We start from the raw sequence: 23,243 nt of genomic DNA, 5'->3' as shown, positions 1-23,243 counted from the left end.
CTGATCCTGTCAGATCTCAGAAGTTAAGCCGTATGGGTCGTGGTTAGTACTTGAACGGGAGACTTCTTTGGAAGACCAGGTGCTCTGTGTGTTTCTTCAGGTAAAACTGTAATTGCATCAGGAACTCTGGTGTAAAACTTGTGAAAAATCCCAATGCAGATCTGTGCCGGATCCGCTTTGGGTGACCCTAAAAAACAAGATAAGTTGCAAGCAACAACATATATGCAGGATTCATGCAGGAGAAAAATGACAAAGAGACTGATGTATTTTCTTTCTTAAGAAAGGGAGGGAGATTAATTCATAATCTGTTTATATATAGTAAGGAGTCCAACACAGAGAAATATTGGATGATGAAGAAAAGTTATATTGGACTCGGCATCCAATATAACTTTTCTTCATCCAATATTTCTCTATGTTGGACGACTTGCCATCCATCAATCGTTATGTTCTCCACCCACCTCCCAAATTAAGCCGCACCTCAGCGTAAAATTTTCGTAACAACTTTGCAAGCCCTTGTCTGTCACATTCTGTCCAGTGACTGTTTATTGATTCAGCTCCAATTGCTGTGATCGACGATTTTGATGTGATGAATGCTTCCAAAACGTCAGTAGCGTGCTTGTCTACCTTCTTAGTGTTTCTGGCATCCTTGGAGTTCAATATTTCCACCAGTTCCTCCTCTGTGAACTCAGCAAACTTCGCTGGCAGATGATTTTCTGCTGTTGTTGACATGTTTGTTGCCATTTTTTCAACCAGCGTCTGTCAGCTAGTTCCTGACCTTCGTATGCCGCGCTTTGATCGGCTAGCTGTTGGCAGTAAGCTCTAACGCTATTGGTCAGTGGGAACTGATCCAATATAACTTTTAGTCCTAGCCTTTTTGGATCCAACATAATTTTCTGGTGCCAAGCATGCCAAAATACAGGTAAATGATGGACAGAAAGGCTAATCTGTGATTGGCTATTGCAATCTGAGTGGAGAACACACACACACACACACACATATACATATATATATATATATATATATATATATATATATATATATATACACACACACATACATACACACACACGCGCGCGTAAAGAGAGAGAGACATACTCATAATGTACATATCTGATTTAGTAACCACAGCGTATTTCATGTCCAGTGTAAGAGTACCTGGGCTTGCGTGTAATGACAAGACTAAGACAATTATTTCTTGCATGAAAAATATTGAATAATGAAATAATTATTTCAATTCAGTAAAGCTTTTGACAGGGGCAAGGTGGCTTAGTGGTTAGCACTGTTGTCTCACACCAAGAAGGTCCTGGGACTGCTTCTTGCCTGGTCTTTTCTGTGCATGTTCCCCCAGTGTTTGTCTGGGTTTCCTCCAGGAGTGCTGGCTTCCTCCCACATCAATAGACATGTAGAATAGGTGACTCTAAATTGACCGTGAATGTGTTTGTCTGTCTATATGTGACCCTGGTCATCTTCAAAACCCGGTTTTGCTCAGTTGTAGATTATTGTTTGTATTATAACTGCAGTCTGCATTCAACGTAGAAAAATAATCCTTTTCTCGATAATTCTCAAAACAATGGCTCCTCCGGTGTCCCAAACCATCCTTGGTGCATTCAATGTGCCTTGGGGCGAGGGGGGGAAAAAAAAAAAAAAAAAAATCTATGCAAGCAGGCAGTGAGCGACGCAACACAATTCAACCCGTCAACTGAATCAATGCACACTGAATGAATCGATGCACTCGCATCGCACACGTTTGTATCTCGATACTGATTCGTATCAATTAATCTCAACATGCCTAATATAGAGTCAACAATTGCACAACATGCAACACTAGCGCTGCAAGTGGCAACTGGCTGGAAGGTAAGAACCAACAAGATGTTGCCTTAATCCCTTGTGATGATGTTTCTGTTGCAAGAGTGTAAAACTTTAACTGAAACTGATGCAATGATTGCCTCTGTATGGTGACTCCTGCACTAACATGATAAGAAACTGTCAGCAACAGTGGGTGTTTAACAAATCGGAGTGGCTATACGCCCAACTGTTGGTTCAATAAAGTAAATAATGCTTTTTGTGTTCCAAGGGTTAAAGCTTATTTATTGAGCCACAACCTTATTTTGAAATGAGACAGTCAAATTCTATTGATGTTCCTGGAGGTGTGAAGTGCTGTTTTTCCACACCGATTCCCTCAAAAGACACACAGATAAATCTACTGTGTGCCCACATGACACATAGAGCAAAACTGGATATATAATTAGACTAAGGATGGCTGCTCTGATAGAATCCAATCAGAATCAGCATGATAGTCATTTTTTGATTGGACAGTATGGAATAAACTACCTGATTCATTGAAAAAGCAGGCGTTTCCTCTCGCTTTGTTTGCGAGGCGTCAGTACTCCAGAGTGAGCATGAGCACTGCTGCTGAGTTCAGCACAGAGTGCACGACATGTTTTAAAAGTACATCAATACACTGTTTTGGTTTAAATACGCAATGTCTGTTTTGTTCACATAGATTAATAACAGCGCATTTCCTTTTGCTTTGGTTGTGAGGTGGAGCGAGCAGCCAGTTGTTGCTGCTGCTGAGATCAGCACAGAGTACTGTGTATTTTTTAAAATTATATGAACACACACTGATTCACTTTAAATGTGCAAAATGTTTATTTCAGATCAACAGATCATCAGTCTCACTGTTTCATATTGTGCAGCCAATACGAATAATTAAAAACAGCAAATGCACCCCTTTTCTAATATATATATATATATATATATATATATATATATATATATATATATATATACACACACACACATATATATATATATATATATATATATATACACACACACACATATATATATATATATATATATATATATATACACACACACACACACATATATATATATATATATATATATATACATACATACATACACACGAGGGCTGTCAATAAAGTAACGGTCCTTTTTATTTTTTTTCAAAAACTATATGGATTTCATTCATATGTTTTTACGTCAGACATGCTTGAACCCTCGTGCGCATGCGTGAGTTTTTCCACGCCTGTCGGTGACGTCATTCGCCTGTGAGCACTCCTTGTGGGAGGAGTCGTCCAGCCCCTCGTCGGAATTCCTTTGTCTGAGAAGTTGCTGAGAGACTGGCGCTTTGTTTGATCAAAATGTTTTCTAAACCTGTGAGACACATCGAAGTGGACATGGTTCGAAAAATTAAGCTGGTTTTCAGTGAAAATTTTAACAGCTGATGAGAGATTTTGAGGTGATTCTGTCGCTTTAAGGACTTCCCACGGTGCGAGACGTCGCGCAGTGCTCTCAGGCGCCCTCGTCAGTCTGTTTCAAGCTGAAAACCTCCACATTTCAGGCTCTATTGATCCAGGACGTCGTGAGAGAACAGAGAAGTTTCAGAAGAAGTCGGTTTCAGCATTTTATCTGGATATTCCACTGTTAAAGGAGATTTCTTTAATGAAAGATGTGCAGACGGGTCCGCGTGTCGGGACGCAGCCGACGCGGCGCGGTGGTACAGGAAAAACACCTCCATGTTGATAACCATTTGTTAAAATCCAGGTGGCTTTTGATGGCTTTCAGAGGAGTGAGTATATGAGAAATTGTTTATCAGCTGGAGATGTTCCAACTTGTCCTTAAGGCTTCCAACAGAGGTGTTTTTCCTGTGACGGAGCGTCGCGGCGGCTGCGAGCCGACGCTGCAATCTGCCCGCACGTCTTTCATTAAAAAAATCTCCTTTAACAGTGGAATATACGGATAAAATGCTGAAACCGACTTCTTCTGAAACTTCTCTGTTCTCTCACGACGTCCTGGATCAATAGAGCCTGAAATGTGGAGGTTTTCAGCTTGAAACAGGCTGACGAGGGTGCCTGAGAGCGCTGCGCGACGTCTCGCACCGTGGGATGTCCTTAAAGCGACAGTATCACCTCAAAATCTCTCATCAGCTGTTAAAATTTTCACTGAAAACCAGATTAATTTTTCGAACCATGTCCACTTCGATGTGTCTCACAGGTTTAGAAAAAATTTTGATCAAACAAAGCGCCAGTCTCTCAGCAACTTCTCAGACAAAGGAATTCCGACGAGGGGCTGGACGACTCCTCCCACAAGGAGTGCTCACAGGCGAATGACGTCACCGACAGGCGTGGAAAAACTCACGCATGCGCACGAGGGTTCAAGCATGTCTGACGTAAAAACATATGAATGAAATCCATATAGTTTTTGAAAAAAATAAAAAGGACCTATACTTTATGGACAGACCTCGTATATATATATACGAGGTCTATATATATATATATATATATATATATATATACACACACACACACTTTGTTGATACACAATACACACACACAGAGTGTATCAAGAAAGTATTCACAGTGCTTCACTTTTTCCACATTTTTATGTTACAGCCTTATTCCAAAATGGATTAAATTCATTTTTTCCCCTCAAAATTCTGCACACAATACCCCATTATGGCGATGTGAAAAAGGATCACCACAGCAGATTTGAGACGGATCTGCATGTTGATTTGGCACACGTTTTACACCGGATGCCCTTTCTGATGCAACTCCGGGAACCTTCCTCACTGGAAACTAACACACTTAACCGCTTGGCCACCACAGGTTAAAGAAAATGGATGCATGTAAAGAATGACTCACTTCATTCTTTAGAGCAGGGGTAGGCAAACTGTTCCAGAAAGAGCCATGAGGGTGCAGGTTTTCTTTGCAGCCACTGACTCCACCAGGTGATTTCACTGATTAACTGATTCCATCTGCTCAAAGTGATATTAATCAGTAAAATCACCTGGTGGAGTCAGTGGCTGCAAAGAAAACCTGCACCCTCATGGCTCTTTCTGGAACAGGTTGCCTACCCCTGCTTTAGAGTGTGGAGATATATATATATATATATAGTTATAGTTGTATATAAATTATAAATATAAATAGTTGTATGTAAATGAATTTACATGAAATGAATGTATTCAGACAGGAAGTCAAACTGGGTTGTACAGAACAGTCAGATGCTTAACAGTTGAGAACATAAAGTAGCTGAAGAAAGGGATTAAATAAACAGAGATGGCCAACACATATACAGGGCTGGAAATTTGAATCTGCATGTAAAGAATGACTCACTTCATTCTTTAGAGTGTGGATATATATAAATATCCGTATACACACACACACACACACACACACACACACACACACACACACACACACACACACACACACACACACACACACACACACACACACACACACACACACACACACACACACACACACACACAGTGGTGGGCACAGTTAGATGACAGAACTGACATTAATGGAGTTATTCTATCAGTATTAATTTTATTTATAAATCAAAACCATAAGTCAGCACTGCTTTATTTTCCAAGACCTCTGCCTCACGGCAACGCTGTTATTAAGTAGAGAGTTGAGCTTCGCTACTCCTGTCAACTGTTTCAACAGGAGCTTCCAGCAGTGGGCAGGGTGCACAAAGACAGAAGTGCTGACTCATTGTTTGGGTCTGTGATTGCCTTTGATGCTACCAGAAGCAATTTTGATGTTAAAACTCAAAATCAGTTTGTTAGTACTTGCAAGTCTACTGGAAGTTACCGATTATCGGTTATCTGTAGCTTCCGATAAACCTTTGGGTGGTTTATTGGTTTAGCTTTATAAAGGCTAAGTTTTCAGTTAGCTGATTATCTGTTATCAAAGCTAATTTTTTGGTTAGCTGTGCCCACCACTATATATTCATTCAGTTGTTTAATTTTGTAGAAAAAAAGCAGATCACAGACATGACACAAAACTAAAGTCATTTCAAATGGCAACTTTCTGGCTTTAAGAAACACTATAAGAAATCAGGAAAAAAAAAATTGTGGCAGTCAGTAACGGTTACTTTTTTAGACCAAGCAGAGGGAAAAAAATATGGAATCACTCAATTCTGAGGAAAAAAATATGGAATCATGAAAAACAAAAGAACGCTCCAACACATCACTAGTATTTTGTTGCACCACCTCTGGCTTTTATAACAGCTTGCAGTCTCTGAGGCATGGACTTAATGAGTGACAAACAGTACTCTTCATCAATCTGGCTCCAACTTTCTCTGATTGCTGTTCCCAGATCAGCTTTGCAGGCTGGAGTCTTGTCATGGACCATTTTCTTCAACTTCCACCAAAGATTTTCAATTGGATTAAGATCCGGACTTTTTGCAGGCCATGACATTGACCCTATGTGTCTTTTTGCAAGGAATGTTTTCACAGTTTTTGCTCTATGGCAAGATGCATTATCATCTTGAAAAATGATTTCATCATCCCCAAACATCCTTTCAATTGATGGGATAAGAAGTGTGTCCAAAATATCAATGTAAACTTGTGCATTTATTGATGATGTAATGACAGCCATCTCCCCAGTGCCTTTACCTGACATGCAGCCCCATATCATCAATGACTGTGGAAATTTACATGTTCTCTTCAGGCAGTCATCTTTATAAATCTCATTGGAACGCCACCAAACAAAAGTTACAGCATCATCACCTTGCCCAATGCAGATTCGAGATTCATCACTGAATATGACTTTCATCCAGTCATCCACAGTCCACGATTGCTTTTCCTTAGCCCATTCTAACCTTGTTTTTTTTCTGTTCAGGTGTTAATGATGGCTTTCGTTTAGCTTTTCTGTATGTAAATCCCATTTCCTTTAGGCGGTTTCTTACAGTTCGGTCACAGACGTTGACTCCAGTTTCCTCCCATTCATTCCTCATTTGTTTTGTTGTGCATTTTTGATTTTTGAGATATATTGCTTTAAGTTTTCTGTCTTGACGCTTTGATGTCTTCCTTGGTCTACCAGTATGTTTGCCTTTAACAACCTTCCCCTGTTGTTGGTATTTGGTCCAGAGTTTAGACACAGCTGACTGTGAACAACCAACATCTTTTGCAACATTGCGTGATGATTTACCCTCTTTTAAGAGTTTGATAATCCTCTCCTTTGTTTCAATTGACATCTCTCGTGTTGGAGCCATGATTCATGTCAGTCCACTTGGTGCAACAGCTCTCCAAGGTGTGATCACTCCTTTATAGATTCAGACTAACGATCAGATCTGATTTGATGCAGGTGTTAGTTTTGGGGATGAAAATTTACAGGGTGATTCCATAATTTATTCCTCAGAATTGAGTGAGTCTATATTTTTTCCCTCTGCTTGATCTAGAAAAGTAACCGTTACTGACTGCCACAAATTTTTTTTTCTTGATTTCTTATAGTGTTTCTTAAAGCCAGAAAGTTGCCATTTGAAATGACTTTAGTTTTGTGTCATGTCTGTGATCTGCTTTTTTTCTACAAAATTAAACAACTGAATGAACATCTTCCGAGGCCGGTGATTCCATAATTTTTGCCAGGGGTTGTGTGTATACACATATATATATATATATACACATGGTCTATTAGATAATAAACCGACCCTTTTATTATTTTTTTAACTATATGGATTTGAATGACGTGCGATTACACCAATCATGCTTGAACCCTTGTGCGAATGCGTGAGTTTTTTCACGCGTGTCAGTGACGTCATTTCCCTGTGGGCAGGCCTTGAGTGAGATGTGGTCCCGCCCTCTCGGCTGAATTCCTTTGGTTCACACGCTGCTCGAGACGGCGCGCGTTGCTTTATCAAAATTTTTTCTGGACCTGTGAGGAATATCCGAGTGGACACTATTCGAGAAATTAAGATGGTTTTCGGTGAAAAGTTTAACGGCTGATGAGAGATTATGGGGTGTTTCTGTCAGTGTAAGGACTTCCCACGGAGCGGGACATCCTGCAGCGCTTCCAGGCACCGTCGTCGGCCTGTTTCGACCTGAAAACATCCTAATTTAAGGCTTAATTCACCCAGGACGTCGTGAGAGAACAGAGAAGATTCAGAAGAGGCCGGCATGAGGACTTTATGCGGACATTCCACTGTTTAAGGACATTTTTTAATGAAAGACGTGCGCGCAAATTCGCCGAGTCGTTTCCATGATGACTCTGCGAATCTGTGTGCTCCGCGACAGGAAAAACACCTCCGTGTTGAAAACCATTTGTAAAATTCAGGCGGCTTTTGATGGCTTTCAACAAGTGAGTAACTGAGAAATTGTTTAACAGCTTGGGCATGTTCCAACGTGCCCGTTAAAGTTTCCAACGGAGGTGTTTTTCCTGTCGCGACCCCCCGCGGTCTGGTCCAGCCTGACATGCGACTCTGCCCGCACGTTCTTTCATTACAAAATGACCGTTAACAATGGAATGTCTGAATAAACTCCTCATGCCGACTTCTTCTGAAAGTTCTCTGTTCTCTGACGACTTCCTGGATCAACAGAGCCTGAAATGTGGAAGTTTTCAACTTGAAACGGTGAGACGCTGCCGCCTCGAAGCGCAGATCGCCGTCAGGCGCCGTGGGCCGTCCTTAAAGCGACACTACCAGACCAAAATCTCTCATCAGCCGTTAAAATTTTTACCGAAAACCAGCTGAATTTATCGAATGGTGTCCACTCAGTTGTGCCTTACAGTTTTGAAAAAAATTTGATCAAACAAAGCAGCAGTCTCTGAGCCATTCCTAAACAATGAAAAAACAACGAGAGGGTGGGCCACTCCTCACTCAAAGACTGCCCAGAGGCGAATGACGTAACCGACAGGCGTGAAAAAACTCTTGCATGTCCACGAGGGTTCAAGCATGTCTGATGTTTTGGTTCCATATGGTTTTTGAAAAAAATAATAAGGTCGGATACTTTTCTAATAGACCTCGTGTGTGTATATATATATATATATATATATATATACCCACACACACACACTCTTTTTTTTTTGAAGATACTATTTAGGGCCATTTCAGGAAAACTGTTTAGGAAGCACTGCTGTACATAATCATAAAATGCAAACAAGAACTTGTCCTTTAACAATATATGGAGAAATATGACATATCATGCACTGTAAACTGCTGGCTCACTGCCTTATGCAGCCCCTGTGGCGCCAGTTTAAGACCTAATTTAGAGTACTGTGGATTCAGAACTAATGCCAATTTAAAATGTACACGTAACTGTTCATAGACTACCAGCTCGCAGTGGTATTTATAGTCGAAGAACAATCCGATGGAAAGTCTTGTTATAATGTCCACCCTTCCTTCAAACGACAGTAAATGTGCAGAGTCACTGAACAGCGCGGATTAGTGCCATGATTCTTCAATAATGATCAATCTCAGCCGTTACATAATTATATTCCAAAGATGTATTTCCTTTCCTCGTGCACTTTGCCCTGTGCTGAAATGTAAGAAATGTCAACAAATACTTTCCTGCCCGGTTTGAATCCGTGTCATGTGTCACCTGCCTTTAGCACCCGGATCCCGGTCGCAGCTCCGGGAGCACTGCGGCTGCCGCGACCCGCAGTCCGATTCGTGCCCGCTCTGAGGGCCACCGTGTCCGGCTGCCTGTCGAGGTTCGCTCGGCTAGCTTCGACAGCGCCGCCTTTCTTGGTGTCAGTCACGGCGGCTGTGGCATTGTCATCTTCACCCTCCATCACCATGAATGTTTCCTGTTAGCAGCGACAAAACCCAAAAAGTGGCGTCCTGTGGTGGCGGATTTCCACGGAGAGGTGAACACTCAACGTGTGTGGGAGCAGCGCCGCCATGTCCACACTGACACCGGCCAGCTCATCCATAAACATCAGCGAGGCGGGTTCACACGTTCATTCGGCAGCTCCTCATGGTCTTACGGGGTAGAGATTTTTTTTTTAATTATTATTTGAGGGTTTTTTTTATTATTATTATTATTACTATTATTTTAATTTGAAATTTTGTTCTTTAAGCCCTCGATGCAGTTCCGAACAAAAATCATAATGATGAACAGGGGTTTCAAACTGGCGGTCCGCAAACTGCATACAGCCAGAACATCTTGAATAGAAACTGGAATTCTGTGACAGCCCAACAATTTTACTGCGTAAACATAAAGTTTGCGGGCAAAAAAATTCTAGGAAAAAAATATCAGATTTATAACTGCTGCTTAAATTGTCTTAGGTTAGGATTAACTAAAAGTATTGAGTCCAATCCACCCTTTTCAGGTTTCAAATCCCGCAAAACCTCAGAGAGGTCGCCGTGCTGAGATCTCAGCAACATTGAGAACTGCATTGAGACGCTCTGATCACGCTGCACTTTAACCGCTGCACACGGACAACACCATTAACATCACAACATAAAACTATTTTTATATTGTGCCTAAAACTGTCATGAATATATTCTCTGGGTTTATAGACGTTGTCATTGCGTTTGTTTTATGTAAACATGTGAGAATCACAGGCTGTCTCTCCGTTATTTTCAATGGAAGCTGCTGTGAGCTGCAATCGCTTCCTGATCATGTCGTTCTGGGAGAAAGTGAAGTTTGCTCTTTAACGTCTTGATTCTTGTTCTTTACAACACTGTCCTCTTTGTTCCAGACTAATATATATGTCTGAAATTCAGTTTGCGTTTATTAAATTCCACGCAGATTAAACGTAGCAGACACGGATTATTTGTTATAATTGTTTTTTTGTTTTTAATACTTTTGATTTTTATTAGGTTTCACAATTGATTATACAAACATTTCATAACAATTTCACAATGACAAAACAACTTATTAACAGTCGGCTATTGTAACATAATCTATCCGATGAATGATATAAACAGAAGTCAGGGATGAACATGAGCAAAAACTTAAGTTTTATGAACAGTAATTTATATGACATTTGGAAGGAGCTTAAGATCAATCATTCATCAGATCCATGTAAATTAGGCCATTTCCCCCACCTTCTTACATAGAGATCTGGTTGTAGTCTAAGCATATATGTTAGTCTTTCCATCTTGCAAGTTTCTTCAAGTTTTCAGCCAATCTTCCAACGTTGGTGGATCTGGGTGAAGCCATTTTTGGGTAATCATTTTTTTGGCAGCAGCTCCCATCATTCTAATTAGATATCTGTCATTTTTTGTAATTTCCTCTGGGAGGTCTCCTAATAATAATGTCGACATGGGTTGCAACAGTTCTAAATCCATAATCCGTTCAATTTCTAGTATGACACTGTTCCAAAATCCAGCAATTTTTGAGCAGGACCAAAAAATGTGGGTGTGGTTGGCCTCCATGTCCCCACAGTCTCTCCAACACTTAACAGCTCCCGAATTTCTCCTTTGTTGTTTTGGGTTGTTATAATTGTTTTAGCAAGTTTTCAGGGTATCATGCACACAGTTTCTTATTAACGTGATGAAAAGCATACAAAAATACATTTTTGTAGTATAATATTCATTTACAATTGTCATCATGTGGATTCTCTGTTGTTCTGACTGCAGCGACTCTGGTGAACAAGGGATTATGGGATACATGAAAACCCTGGATAGCCGTACATTGATTGCTGGCTACGGAAAGCAACACGGCTACGGAATCCCCCCTCTTTCTAATAAATAAATAAATAAATAAAAACCTCCAGGTGTATCTCACAAATTCCCAACTTCAAATGTTTTTACATGTAAATGTACACATGTGCTGCCCTCACAGTATCTTCAAAACTAGCAGCAGTGTATGTACAAAGGCTGCACGGTCAAAAACAGAAAAGTGCCATCTTTTCATTTGTAGCAGAGGCAACAATTTTGATACAAGCTCAAATTAGTGGTTAATGCATATCTTAATATAATTGTAGTCTGTTAGCCAGGTGTTGTAGTGGAGACATTGGACAGTCCTTGATCACCAGGGGAGAGTCTTTTGGCTGTGCTCAGTTGTTCAAAAAGATCTCCTTAAAGTTGTCCAGAAAAGCCAGGAATGGATTTCAAAGAAAGTTTTTATTTTGCCAGCAAAGGAAGCAAAATTCAGTCAAGAACAATGGAACAACTTCGATTTACGCTCACCTTAAATACTGTGAGGAGGGCCATTTCTGTTTTCTAAATATAGCAAGTCACACCTGAGGATATTTTCTGGAAAGTACCCAGATCTTGTGAGTTCAACTTTGGATCATGGAAATTCACCATCCAGGGCGTTGCAGGTGCAGGTCTGGTTTTATTTTTTTCTTCCTGTTTCAGCCCTGTATCAGAGCGTTCTTTGAGTCAGTCTTAAAAACACATTACATTTTTCACATATGATTTGCATACATTTGAATATCCCAGGTGTGTTTATTTAAATGCTATTAACTCATCTCTGCAAAAATATATATATACACACACACACTTATGCTTCTAAACATTTGTTAAATGTTATCAGCAATACATAATCATCTTGTAACATTTGCATATCATCATGTTTGTTGTTAACACACTGCTTGTCTTTGGTTTAAAAAAACAAAACAAAAAAACAAAAACAAAAAAAAAAACACACACACCAGTGTCTGGTGATTTGTAGGGTCAGATGGTAGGGTAAGCCAGAGTCCACCTGGGAGTCCTAAACAAAACATGGTGAGTTGTTGCTTGTTTTGTGGAGGAACCTATCAAGACGGCCTTCAACTCACACCTCTGAAAAGAACATCCCCAACATCCGGAATCCAGTGTGTTCCTTGTACAACCCCTGGCAAAAATTATGGAATCACCGGCCTCAGAGGATGTTCATTCAGTTGTTTAATTTTGTAGAAAAAAACAGATCACAGACATGACACAAAACTAAAGTCATTTCAAATGGCAACTTTCTGGCTTTAAGAAACACTATAAGAAATCAAGAAAAAAAGATTGTGGCAGTCAGTAACGGTTACTTTTTTAGACCAAGCAGAGGAAAAAAATATGGAATCACTCAATTCTGAGGAAAAAATTATGGAATCACCCTGTAAATTTTCATCCCCCAAATTAACACCTGCATCAAATCAGATCTGCTCATTGACATTGACCCTATGTGTCTTTTTGCAAGGAATGTTTTTGCTCTATGACAAGATGCATTATCATCTTGAAAAATGATATCATCCCCAAACATCCTTTCAATTGTCCAAAATATCAACATAAACGTGTGCATTTGATGATGATGTAATGACAGCCATCTCCCCAGTGCCTTTACCTGACATGCAGCCCCATATCATCAATGACTGTGGAAATTTACATGTTCTCTTCAGGCAGTCATCTTTATAAATCTCATTGGAAAGGCATCAAACAAAAGTTCCAGCATCATCACCTTGCTCAATGCAGATTCGAGATTCATCACTGAATATGACTTTCATCCAGTCATCCACAGTCCACAATTGCTTTTCCTTAGCCCATTGTAACCTTGTTTTTTTCTGTTTAGGTGTTAATGATACCTTTCGTTTAGCTTTTCTGTATGTAAATCCCATTTCCTTTAGGCGGTTTCTTACAGTTCGGTCACAGACGTTGACTCCAGTTTCCTCCCATTCGTTCCTCATTTGTTTTGTTGTACATTTTTCGATTTTTGAGACATATTGCTTTAAGTTTTCTGTCTTGACGCTTTGATGTCTTCCTTGGTCTACCAGTATGTTTGCCTTTAACAACCTTCCAATGTTGTTTGTATTTGGTCCAGAGTTTAGACACAGCTGACTGTGAACAACCAACATCTTTTGCAACATTGCGTGATGATTTACTCTCTTTCAATTGACATCTCTCATGTTGGAGCCATGATTCATGTCAGTCCACTTGGTGCAACAGCTCTCCAAGGTGTGATCACTCCTTTTTAGATGCAGACTAACGAGCAGATCTGATATGATGCAGGTGTTAGTTTTGGGGATGAAAATTTACAGGGTGATTCCATATTTTTTCCTCTGCTTGGTCTAAAAAAGTAACCGTTACTGACTGCCACAATCTTTTTTTCTTGATTTCTTAAAGCCAGAAAGTTGCCATTTGAAATGACTTTAGTTTTGTGTCGTGTCTGTGATCTTTTTTTCTACAAAATTAAACAACTGAATGAACATCCTCCGAGGCCGGTGATTCCATAGTTTTTGCCAGGGGTTGTACAAGGTATCCAGTGTTAAGGCAGCTGCTTTGACTTGTGGCCAGTTTCTATTGCTTGTTGGCACAGAGGTCTCCAGAATCATCAAATGGGTACACACAGGGTGCACCAATGGTTGCAGAGGGGAAAACTCAGGTGTGGGAGGAGTTTGGAAAGGCCATGGAGGACTTCGGGGGCCGATTACCTGGAGACACTGTCAGGCAGTGAAAGGAACACTGAGGATCTCCTCAACCTACCAACATGCTCTCCTTAGAGGAGCCAAGGATGAAATACTCAGGCTAATCTGGTGCCACCTCCCTGGTGGAAGTCACTGTCACTGAGATAGTCAATCACCTCCTGTGGTGAGTCACCAGGAGTGGATGAGATAAGTCAGGGGTCCAGTGAGTGTGTTCCAATTATAGAGGAATCACACTTGTCAGCCTCCCCGGGTCCTGCTTACTCCAATTATGCGTCGGAATAAAAAGGAATAGTTTGGACCAAGTATCATGCTTAGTTATGTTACAGGGTAACATATGTCACGTCAGAATCCAATGGACGTTGACCTTGTTTGACCTTTACTGTGGAGACCATTCAACACAAAACTATTCCATTTATTAATCCTATTAGCTCAACCAATCATTTGCATCACTTTTTACCAAAATTGAAGGAACTTTAACTTTTGACCCCTGTACAAACTGAAACTGACCTTTGTCACCTTTTTTGCTGTTTTTACCCCATAACTCCTGATCATTCAGTCATAGATAGTGCAAACTATACCTTTTTGGAATCTTTATGATCACACAAACAATGTGTAGTTTTCAAAATGATTTGAGACTTTTTAATTTTGACCCCTGTGTAATTCTTCAATTGACCCCTACCTGGCTGCCTATTAAAAATTCAAGTGGCCAGTCGGTTTTTTCCAAAACAGTAATGTCTAAGGAGTATTTGTGCCAACTTTGGTGCTTGTATCATGATTGTTTCAGTTATCTGCTGCACTAAGTTGAGCACTTTGTCAGGGGTTGGCCTAACAAAATTGTGATTAAAGGTTTAGGTGGGACACAGCATTAAGTCTGTTAAATAGAGCAGGCATTACAAATACAAATTATTCACCAAAATGCTCCAGTCTAAGGAGTGGGGATTGGGGGTTGTTGAGTGAGTCAATTCAAAAAGAACTACCATCATTCAGCTAGGTTTTTAATTAACTTTTTTATTTGCTTGATCATTTTCTCCAACCCAAAGACAAGAATACACAGCATAAATTGAAAATATCCCATTTAATAGTTTACAACTTATCTTAATCATCATTTTATACTATCAGTTCAGCATTCACAGTCAGCTCGAAATCAAACTGTGCTGGATTCAGTTCAACACGTCAGACTTAACTGAAGCAGTGAATCTCAGACATCTCGTCCCCCCCCCCCCCCAAAAAAAAATCAGGATCGTACACTGTTTTAGAGTCAGGACAGGCTGGCAACAGACAGATTTTTGTCTTTGAAACAGTTAATGTTTTTGATTCATCAGGGAAAGCGAACATGGTAATTCAGCTGCTCTTCCAAGCCCTTTACACACTGAATTCACCTTAAGAACAAAGGATATGAAACAAATATCCAATTAATTCAAATGAAGGATGTGCCGTCATATAGGACATTCTTTAAAAAAACAAAAACAAAACAACAACAAAAAAACAAACAAACAACATTGTGAGCGCTATCTGAACACCTTGCTATTGTACATATTAGTACTGACCCATAAAGGCGGTCTGATAATTTCAACTTGCATTTCAAAAAGATTCTCAGGGCAAGAGTAGAAATTACATTATTTACACTGGTTTTCACATGCAACTCAGAAGCTGGAAGTTAAAGTTGCAGTCAAAAAAAAAAAAAGAAAAAAAAAAGAAGAAAAAAAAAGTCGAGTAAAAGGTATCAGACACCTGGACACACATGGATAGTTTCCTCTCACGCACGCACGCACGCATCACTTCAAATGCTGCTCACACATCTGATGAGTATACATTTCTTCCTTTCAGGTTACAGTGTCTGTAGCACTTATATTGGGTTCATTTCTCTTTACACATTTAAAACTGATCAACTGTGATTAACAAGGGTACATACTGATCAGAAGGAAAATAAATAAAACAATTTAGACTAAATGTAAGGAACTTTTATAATCCTGTCAGCAATCAAAGTTGCACGGCTCCCCCTTGTGGTCACTAGCTTGTAGCACAGAAAACATGCAAGCTGTAAAGAGTTGGGTGTGGGAAGCTGGAAAAGGCAGCAATCGTTGAATTGGAAGAATTTATAATGAAATAAAATAGAAGCCAAAATTCCCTCCCTCGCATCCTTTATTTAACATGTAATTTAAATTTAAAATAGCGAGACCTCAGTTAAATGTGACATTGATATGCACAAGAAAGCATACAAAGTGGTCACCTGAACCAAGCAAGACGACGACTATCATGCACAAAAAAAACAAAAACAAGGAGAAACAAGACAGAAACCGAACAATCTTAAATTTCAGGTTAGAACAGAGGTTTGAAATAAATCTGGAAGTTTTGTACTCATGCACAAAAGCTGTCATCCAGCGTGATCCCAGATACAAGATTCAAAGGGAACTGAATGAGATAAAGATGTTGAAAAGTTCTGCAGAAATCATATTGTGCTCAGTTTATGCAAAGCCAATATATTTTCAAAGCCACAACACCTTCATGAATAGCTTTGTACAAGATAGTATAAAGTGACAGCAAAGCACCATTCTTTGAATTCATTTGCAGAATGACGATGTACTTCAGTTTGAACACGAGGTCAGAGGAATTGTGCATGTTGGCAAGAAATCAGTCTTTAAGGAGCATGTGGACATGAGATGATTCAGCAAGACAGGTGCCACTTCATAGCACTGTGCTCGAGATTCTCAGTAGTGCAGTGCATGCATCAAGAAACACTAACCTTAATCCAACACCCAGTGGAACCGAACAAAAGGCCAACAGTCCCACTAAAGCTCTTTGTAAAAAGTAGTAACGGTGAACGCATCCAATCGTGAAGTATGCACAGTAAATCGAAAGCAGCTCAGTTGTATCCTTTTGAGTCTTTTTTGTACATATATGCATATAATTATACTTCCTAGATATTCTTTGTAAGTCTTCATGTGGGTTTTATTTAGTTTGATTAGCCTTTGTTTTACAACTATGTACAATATACAGGCAGCAGATCATGTACCTTTTACAATGAATGAGTAATGGTACAGGGAAGTCTGCAAAATCCAGAGTCAATATACACTGAATAATTGGAATTTTTAGAAAATGGTATCTAAAAAAGGGCCGAACAATAGTACAAGAGAAGAAATTGTAAAAGCCCCCAATATGTACAGGAAAAATGGCCGATATAGCATTTGTCAACAAAAGAAAAACAAATAATTTTCTCCATATACACATATATCTTAAAAAATATTTCAAAGCTAGTCTCGCCGATTTGGTCACAGAAGTTTCGATAGTGAACCATAATGAAACGAAGTATACAGCCTGATCAAACATCTGAGGATCTCAACACAGCATGGCTAAGCTTCTTAAGCGATGAGCTCTACATACTACCATCAGTGTTCTTTTTTGGACATTCCCATCGATTGCAAATCATGACTTACAAATCTACTGCCACCGAAAGTTAAAAGAAAGAGAAAATATTGTGAGGTATTAAGGTTACCGTCATCAGCAGCATGGCAAGAATTCAGATTTGGAGGAGAGCGAAACAGTTACCACAGAATATCCCATCCCAGTATCTCACCAGGTGAGCTAAACTAATGGGAAGCTTTAAAGGAATTTCACTTCATGAGAAGTAAAACAAAACAAATTCTAACCTTTATACCACCTTATCTAGAGGTTACATATCACATTAGCTGCCATTGTAACGCTTTTGACATTTGCTTGGTTTTAGGCGCGATTGACACCATACAGGTGTTCCAATGGAAAGGCTGCCACACTACAAAGAGGGAGCAAACACTGGACATCACAAAGCTCTAATCTGTTCTATCAAATGAACAGCAAAAGGCATCATCCTAATCCACATAGGCCAGTATTAGCAGGTGACCAACTTGTGATGATACAGAAAGGGAAAGTAATGATTAAAGTGATACCATTTCTAATCCACCAAGATTTCTCCCTACAAATATCTAAAATATGATGAACACACAAGCAGACTTACAAAGCTCACACAGAACTGATTAGTTCTGGTAATTCAGGGACTTTTATCCAGCTAAGTCAGAAAGGCACATCAATCTGATATTAGGCATAAATAATTATGTCAATTTACTGCAAAAATAAAACAAACTTTCACGAAACAAACAAAAAAGAAAATAGTGCCAAAAAGACGCATCTCCACCAAAGAAGACAGCCATTAAAAAGAAGAAATTGGGAAAGGGGAGGAACCATTCAGTGCATGGAACTATATTCATAACAAGCCTCATTTACATGTATGTGCATGTTGACCAAGTTCAACCAGGTTTAATACATCTGAAATGTATCTAAAAGTCACAAGCTAGGCTGTGTGGACACAGATGCAAAGAACATTTCAATGAAAATTTTCAACTTATGCAATCATCAGGCTACGAGACAGATCCAGATCTCTGAGAATGAAAGAAACCCTTAAATGTTGCAAAGCAGTTATCTGTTGAATTTCTTACACAGAGCAACAACTAATGCTACAGATGACCATTTTAGAAAGCGCATGGGCACATATGAGCAATTCTCTGAACCCAGTTGATCAAACAGGACACAGTGGCTCTGTTTCAGTAGGGAAAAGGTCAAAGTGCGCTGTGCCCTACAGAAACATGGGGTACAGAACTGTGCCAGAAAAAAAAATCTTTTTCAAGCTTAACAGGTAATTCAGACACGCTCACACAAACTTCCAGCAAATTAATAAAATTCAAAATAGAATGCTGACAATTTATATCTGTTGATTCCAAAGGTGATATAATGGGGTAGCCAAAAATAATGACTGTACAATAGACCTTTCAAAGCTTTTGCTACTGCAGTCAAAGTACTGAAGGCTCAGAATTAATAGAAAAAAAAAAAAAAAACCTGGAGACAAAGCGGGCTGAAACAGAACTGAGTGTCTGAATGTTAAGTTCAAGATAAATATTTTACTGCAGTGCTGATAAAGGGGCACATTATTCTACACAGTGAATTATGGGTGCTGACTGCAGGTGGGCAATCAAAGGAAAGACATTGTGGTGAAACAAAGTAAGAAAAAAAAGTAAAATTTGCTGATATGTTTTCCAGATCACTCAGGTGATGTCAGTCATTCGCTCTTATTTTCGCTCTCATTCGCCTGTATTTTTCTCCTGTGTGAGATGCTCTGCTGCGTCCCATGCAACTCAATGGCGATGGCCTGCAATGACGACACAGGGGGATCCGTTCGGAAGAAGGGAGGACGGTGAAAGGACAACAGTTTTCATAGTTCCCTTAATGAGGCTTTTTTAAAAGCAACAGAGGCAGCTCATCACTGCCAGGACTGAGTGGGGAAATTATTAACCTCAGCCAGGTCTTGCACAGGCGAGCCTTTGTGAGTGTACGTCAGCTTGATCCTCATTCGTAGTTGTTGCTGAAAATTTGTGAGGGATCATGTTTACAAAAACAGCACATTCTTTTCAAGTCAATACAATCAGTTCAAGGCAGGCTGGGTGCTCTAAAGTGTGAAAAAATAATATATATATATATATATATATATATATCACATCACACACGCTGCACTTTTTCCACATTTATGTTACAGCCTTATTCCAAAATAGATGAAATTAATTTTTCCTTCAAAATTCTACACAGTGCCCCATAATGATGATGTAAAATAAATTGAGATTTTTGCAAGTTTATTCAAAAATAACAATAACAAAAAGAATAAGAAATCACGTGTACACAAGTATTCACAGCCTTTGCCATGAAGCTCCAAATTGAGCTCAGGTGCATCCTGCTTCCACTGATCACCCTTGAGATGTTTCTACAGCTTACCTGGAGTCCACCTGGGGTAAATTCAGTTGCTTGGACATGATTTGGAAAGGCACACACGTCTACATTTAAGGCCCCACAGTTGACAGTGCATGTCAGAAAGGAATTATCTGCACACCTCTGAGACAAGACTGTCACGAGGCACAAATCTGGGGAAGGGTAAAGAAACATTTCTGCTGCTTTTAAGGTCCCAATGAGCACAGTGGCCTCCATCATCCATAAATAGAAATTTGTATCCACCAGGACTCTTCCTAGAGCTGACTGCCAGTTTAAACCGAGCAATTGGGGTAGAAGGGCCTTAGACAGAGAGGTGACCAAAAAAGCGATGGTCACTCTGTCAGAGCTCCAGCATTCCTCTGTGGAGAGAGGAGAACCTTCCAGAAGGACAACCATCTCTGCAGCAATCCACCAATCAGCCCTGTATGGTAGCGCAGACAGACGGAAACCAGTCCTTAGTACAAGGCACATGGCAGCCCATCTGGAGTTTGCCAAGATATCAAAGGAGTAGCTTCAAGACCACTCTGTGAATGTCCTTGAGTGGCCCAGCCAGAGCTAAGACCTGAAAATCTCTGGAGAGATCTGAAAATTCCTGTGCACAGATGCTCCCTATTCAACCTGACAGAGCTTAAGATGTGCTGCAAAGAGGTAAGTAAGTCCCTTTGGATGCCCCCTTATTTTTTACTAGGGCTCACCACAGCAAATCCAAGGTGGATCTACATGTTGAAATTTACGCCAGATGCCCTTCATGACGCAACTCCACATTACATGGACAGATATTACATGGAGAAATGTGGCAGGGGTGAGACTTGAACCAGGACCCTTCCACACTGAAACAAAGTACGCTATCCACTTGGCCACCACCCCTGCAAAGAGGAATGGGCAAAACAGCCCAAAGATAGGTGCGCCAAGCTTGTGGCATCATATTCAAGAAGACTTGAGGCTGTAATGCTGCCAAAGGTGTAGCAACAAAGTACTGAGGGTGTGAATACTTATGTAAACGTGATTTCTTATCTTAGTTTATTTTTAATAAATCTGCAAAAATTTCAACAACAAAACTTCATGTTGTCATTATCAGGTGTTGTGAGTGGAATTTTGAGGGGGGAAAAAAATTAATTTACTCCATTTTGAGTAAGGCTGTAACATAACAAAATGTGGAAATAGTGAAATGCTGTGAATACTTTCTGGGCACAGTATGTAGGGAAGCTCACCTTCTGTGGATTAAGGACTCTGACAACCTGTGTGACGTTTCCCTGGTTGAGTGCTGGGACGACATTACTGCTCGGGGAGAGGAGCTGCAGCTGGAATGTCTGACAGTATTGGATAATTTACAAAAAAAAAAAACATTACTTCTACAATACAATACTAAATAACACAACAATGCCTTTAAATACAGTTGTGTGTTTAAATAAGGTGAGTAAAGCTCAAAATCCTGATGACAGCTTTTATTTCCAAACACACAAATACATTGGGAACACTGCACATTCAATTTCCAATTCAAAACATGAAAATGTATCAAATTTGTTATCACTTTACCGAGAGCGAAGAAAAAGAAATATTAGGCTGTTCAAAAACAGCAGTGTCTGCATTTTTCTTTACAAAATCAAACATTTACTGTATAAACTGAAATGTACGTGAATATTTATCTTTCCTGTGAATCACTGAACTAATATTTAGTTGTATAATCAGTGTTTCTGAGAACCGATTCCCATCTCTGTTGCATGGAGTCGACCAACTTCAGGCACCTGTGAACAGGTATTCCAGCCCAGGAAGACTGAACTACATACCATAATTCCTCTGCATTTCTTGGTTTTGTCTCAGAAACAGCATTTTTGATATCACCCCGCAAGATTTCTATTGAATTAAGGTCTCGGATTACGCTCATCTTGTTTGTCTGGAACCAAGATGCTGCTCGATTGCTGGTGTGTTTGGGGTCGTTGTCTTGTTGAAACACCCATTTCAAGGGCATTTCCACTTCGGCATAAGGCAACATAACCTCTTCAAGTATTTTTAAGTTTTCAAACTGATCCATGATCCCTGGTATGCAATAAATAGGCCCGACACCACAGTATGAGAAACATACCCATATCATGATGTTTGCTCCACCATGCTTCACTGTCTTCACAGTGGACTGTGGCTTGTGTTCAGTTTTTGGAGGGGGTCATCTGACAAACTGTCTGCAATCCCTAGACCAGTGGTGGGCACAGTTCCGCTAATCGCTAATTATAAAAGCTAACATTTTCAATATCGGATTAGCTTTTCGGATAACTTTGAAAACCATCATCGGATCAATTATCTTCAGAAAAAGTTTAGTCTGATAATTTTTAGACCGCTAACATATTATTGGAAGCTTAGTGAATAAAGCTTTAACAGCTAATAAACATTTTTAAAGTCTGAGCTTACCTGGCTTCAGGGAAGACCGCTCTAGCCTCTACAATCAGAGGAGAACTGGTCACAGTAGACAAACAAAATGAGACCATTTCTCTTGAAACCTTACTAACCAGCCTGTAATATCACCCAAGTCATCCAGAGGCATACAGTTTTAACTTATGGTTAAAATTTTAACCAAACTAATTTTGGACAAGTTATTTAAATTAACGTCACATCCAAAGTTTTATAAAGTGAAAATATCAGCTATATGTTTTAAAGTATTGCACTAATTTTAAAGGTTTTAGTGTGGACATGGTGTGTGCGCAGTGAATTATGGGTACTGACTGTAAAAGTTCATGACATGAGAAATGCATTTGAGACGCTCTGATCAGGCTCCACACAAACAACAGCATTAAACCCTTTGTATATTGTGCCTAAAGCTCTCGTGAATATATTCTCTGGGTTTATAGTTATTGTGTTTGTTTTATGTAAAAATGCCAGAAGCTCAGGTTGCTTCTCCATTATTTTCAATTGGAATCACTGTGAGCTGCAACTGCTTCCTGTTTGCAGTTTCCTGGTTATTGTCCTTTACAACACTGTCATCTTTGTTCCACAGTAATATATATATAAGATGTCTGAAATTTGGTTTGTGTTTATTAAATTCCACGCAGATTAAACATAGCAGACACAGTATTTGGAATAGTAGTTTTGGCAATTTTCACGGTCTCTACTGCCATCTACCGGCCAGTAGTGTTCATGGCAGTATTATCAGGTTATATCAGAAGGTTGTCTAAATACAATTAGACTTTTTTGTGACAACCTGGTGGTCATACTCCTTTTACTGCGGTAGAGTAAAATACGTAGTAAATAGGAGCTTCCAGCAGGGGGGACACAAAGACAGAACTGGTGATTCATTGTTTTGGTTTGTGAAAGTGGTGTTAAAACTTAATTTTGAAAGTTATCGGTTATCAGTTAGCTGTAGCTTCCGATACA

The 23,243-nt window shown here is 39.7% G+C and overlaps 2 protein-coding genes across 3 annotated transcripts in view; both read right to left on the bottom strand.

Annotated features, from left to right (window-relative positions):
• Window positions 1-9,730, bottom strand: part of phlpp2 (PH domain and leucine rich repeat protein phosphatase 2) — a 152,537-nt gene extending 142,807 nt beyond the window's left edge. The window contains exon 1 of the mRNA XM_034190209.1: window positions 9,354-9,730. Coding sequence (XP_034046100.1) covers window positions 9,354-9,548 — 195 coding nt within the window. The 5' untranslated portion in view covers window positions 9,549-9,730. The remainder of the gene's footprint in view (window positions 1-9,353) is intronic.
• Window positions 9,731-15,081: 5,351 nt separating this feature from the next.
• The window catches only part of ap1g1 (adaptor related protein complex 1 subunit gamma 1), an 85,582-nt gene continuing 77,420 nt past the window's right edge, over window positions 15,082-23,243 (bottom strand). The window contains exons 23-24 of one of the 2 annotated variants that reach the window (XM_034190219.1): window positions 21,092-21,190; window positions 15,082-19,482 (exon numbers count right to left, since the gene is read on the bottom strand). In XM_034190219.1, the coding sequence (XP_034046110.1) occupies window positions 19,381-19,482; window positions 21,092-21,190 (201 nt within the window). In that variant the 3' untranslated portion in view covers window positions 15,082-19,380. The remainder of the gene's footprint in view (window positions 19,483-21,091; window positions 21,191-23,243) is intronic. The other variant, XM_034190227.1, reaches the window with a different exon arrangement.

The sequence above is a fragment of the Thalassophryne amazonica genome, chromosome 2 (assembly GCF_902500255.1).
Source record: "Thalassophryne amazonica chromosome 2, fThaAma1.1, whole genome shotgun sequence".
Lineage (NCBI taxonomy): Eukaryota > Metazoa > Chordata > Actinopteri > Batrachoidiformes > Batrachoididae > Thalassophryne > Thalassophryne amazonica.
The sequence above is the reverse complement of the archived record's forward strand: the minus strand, read 5'-3'. Positions and strand labels throughout refer to the sequence as shown.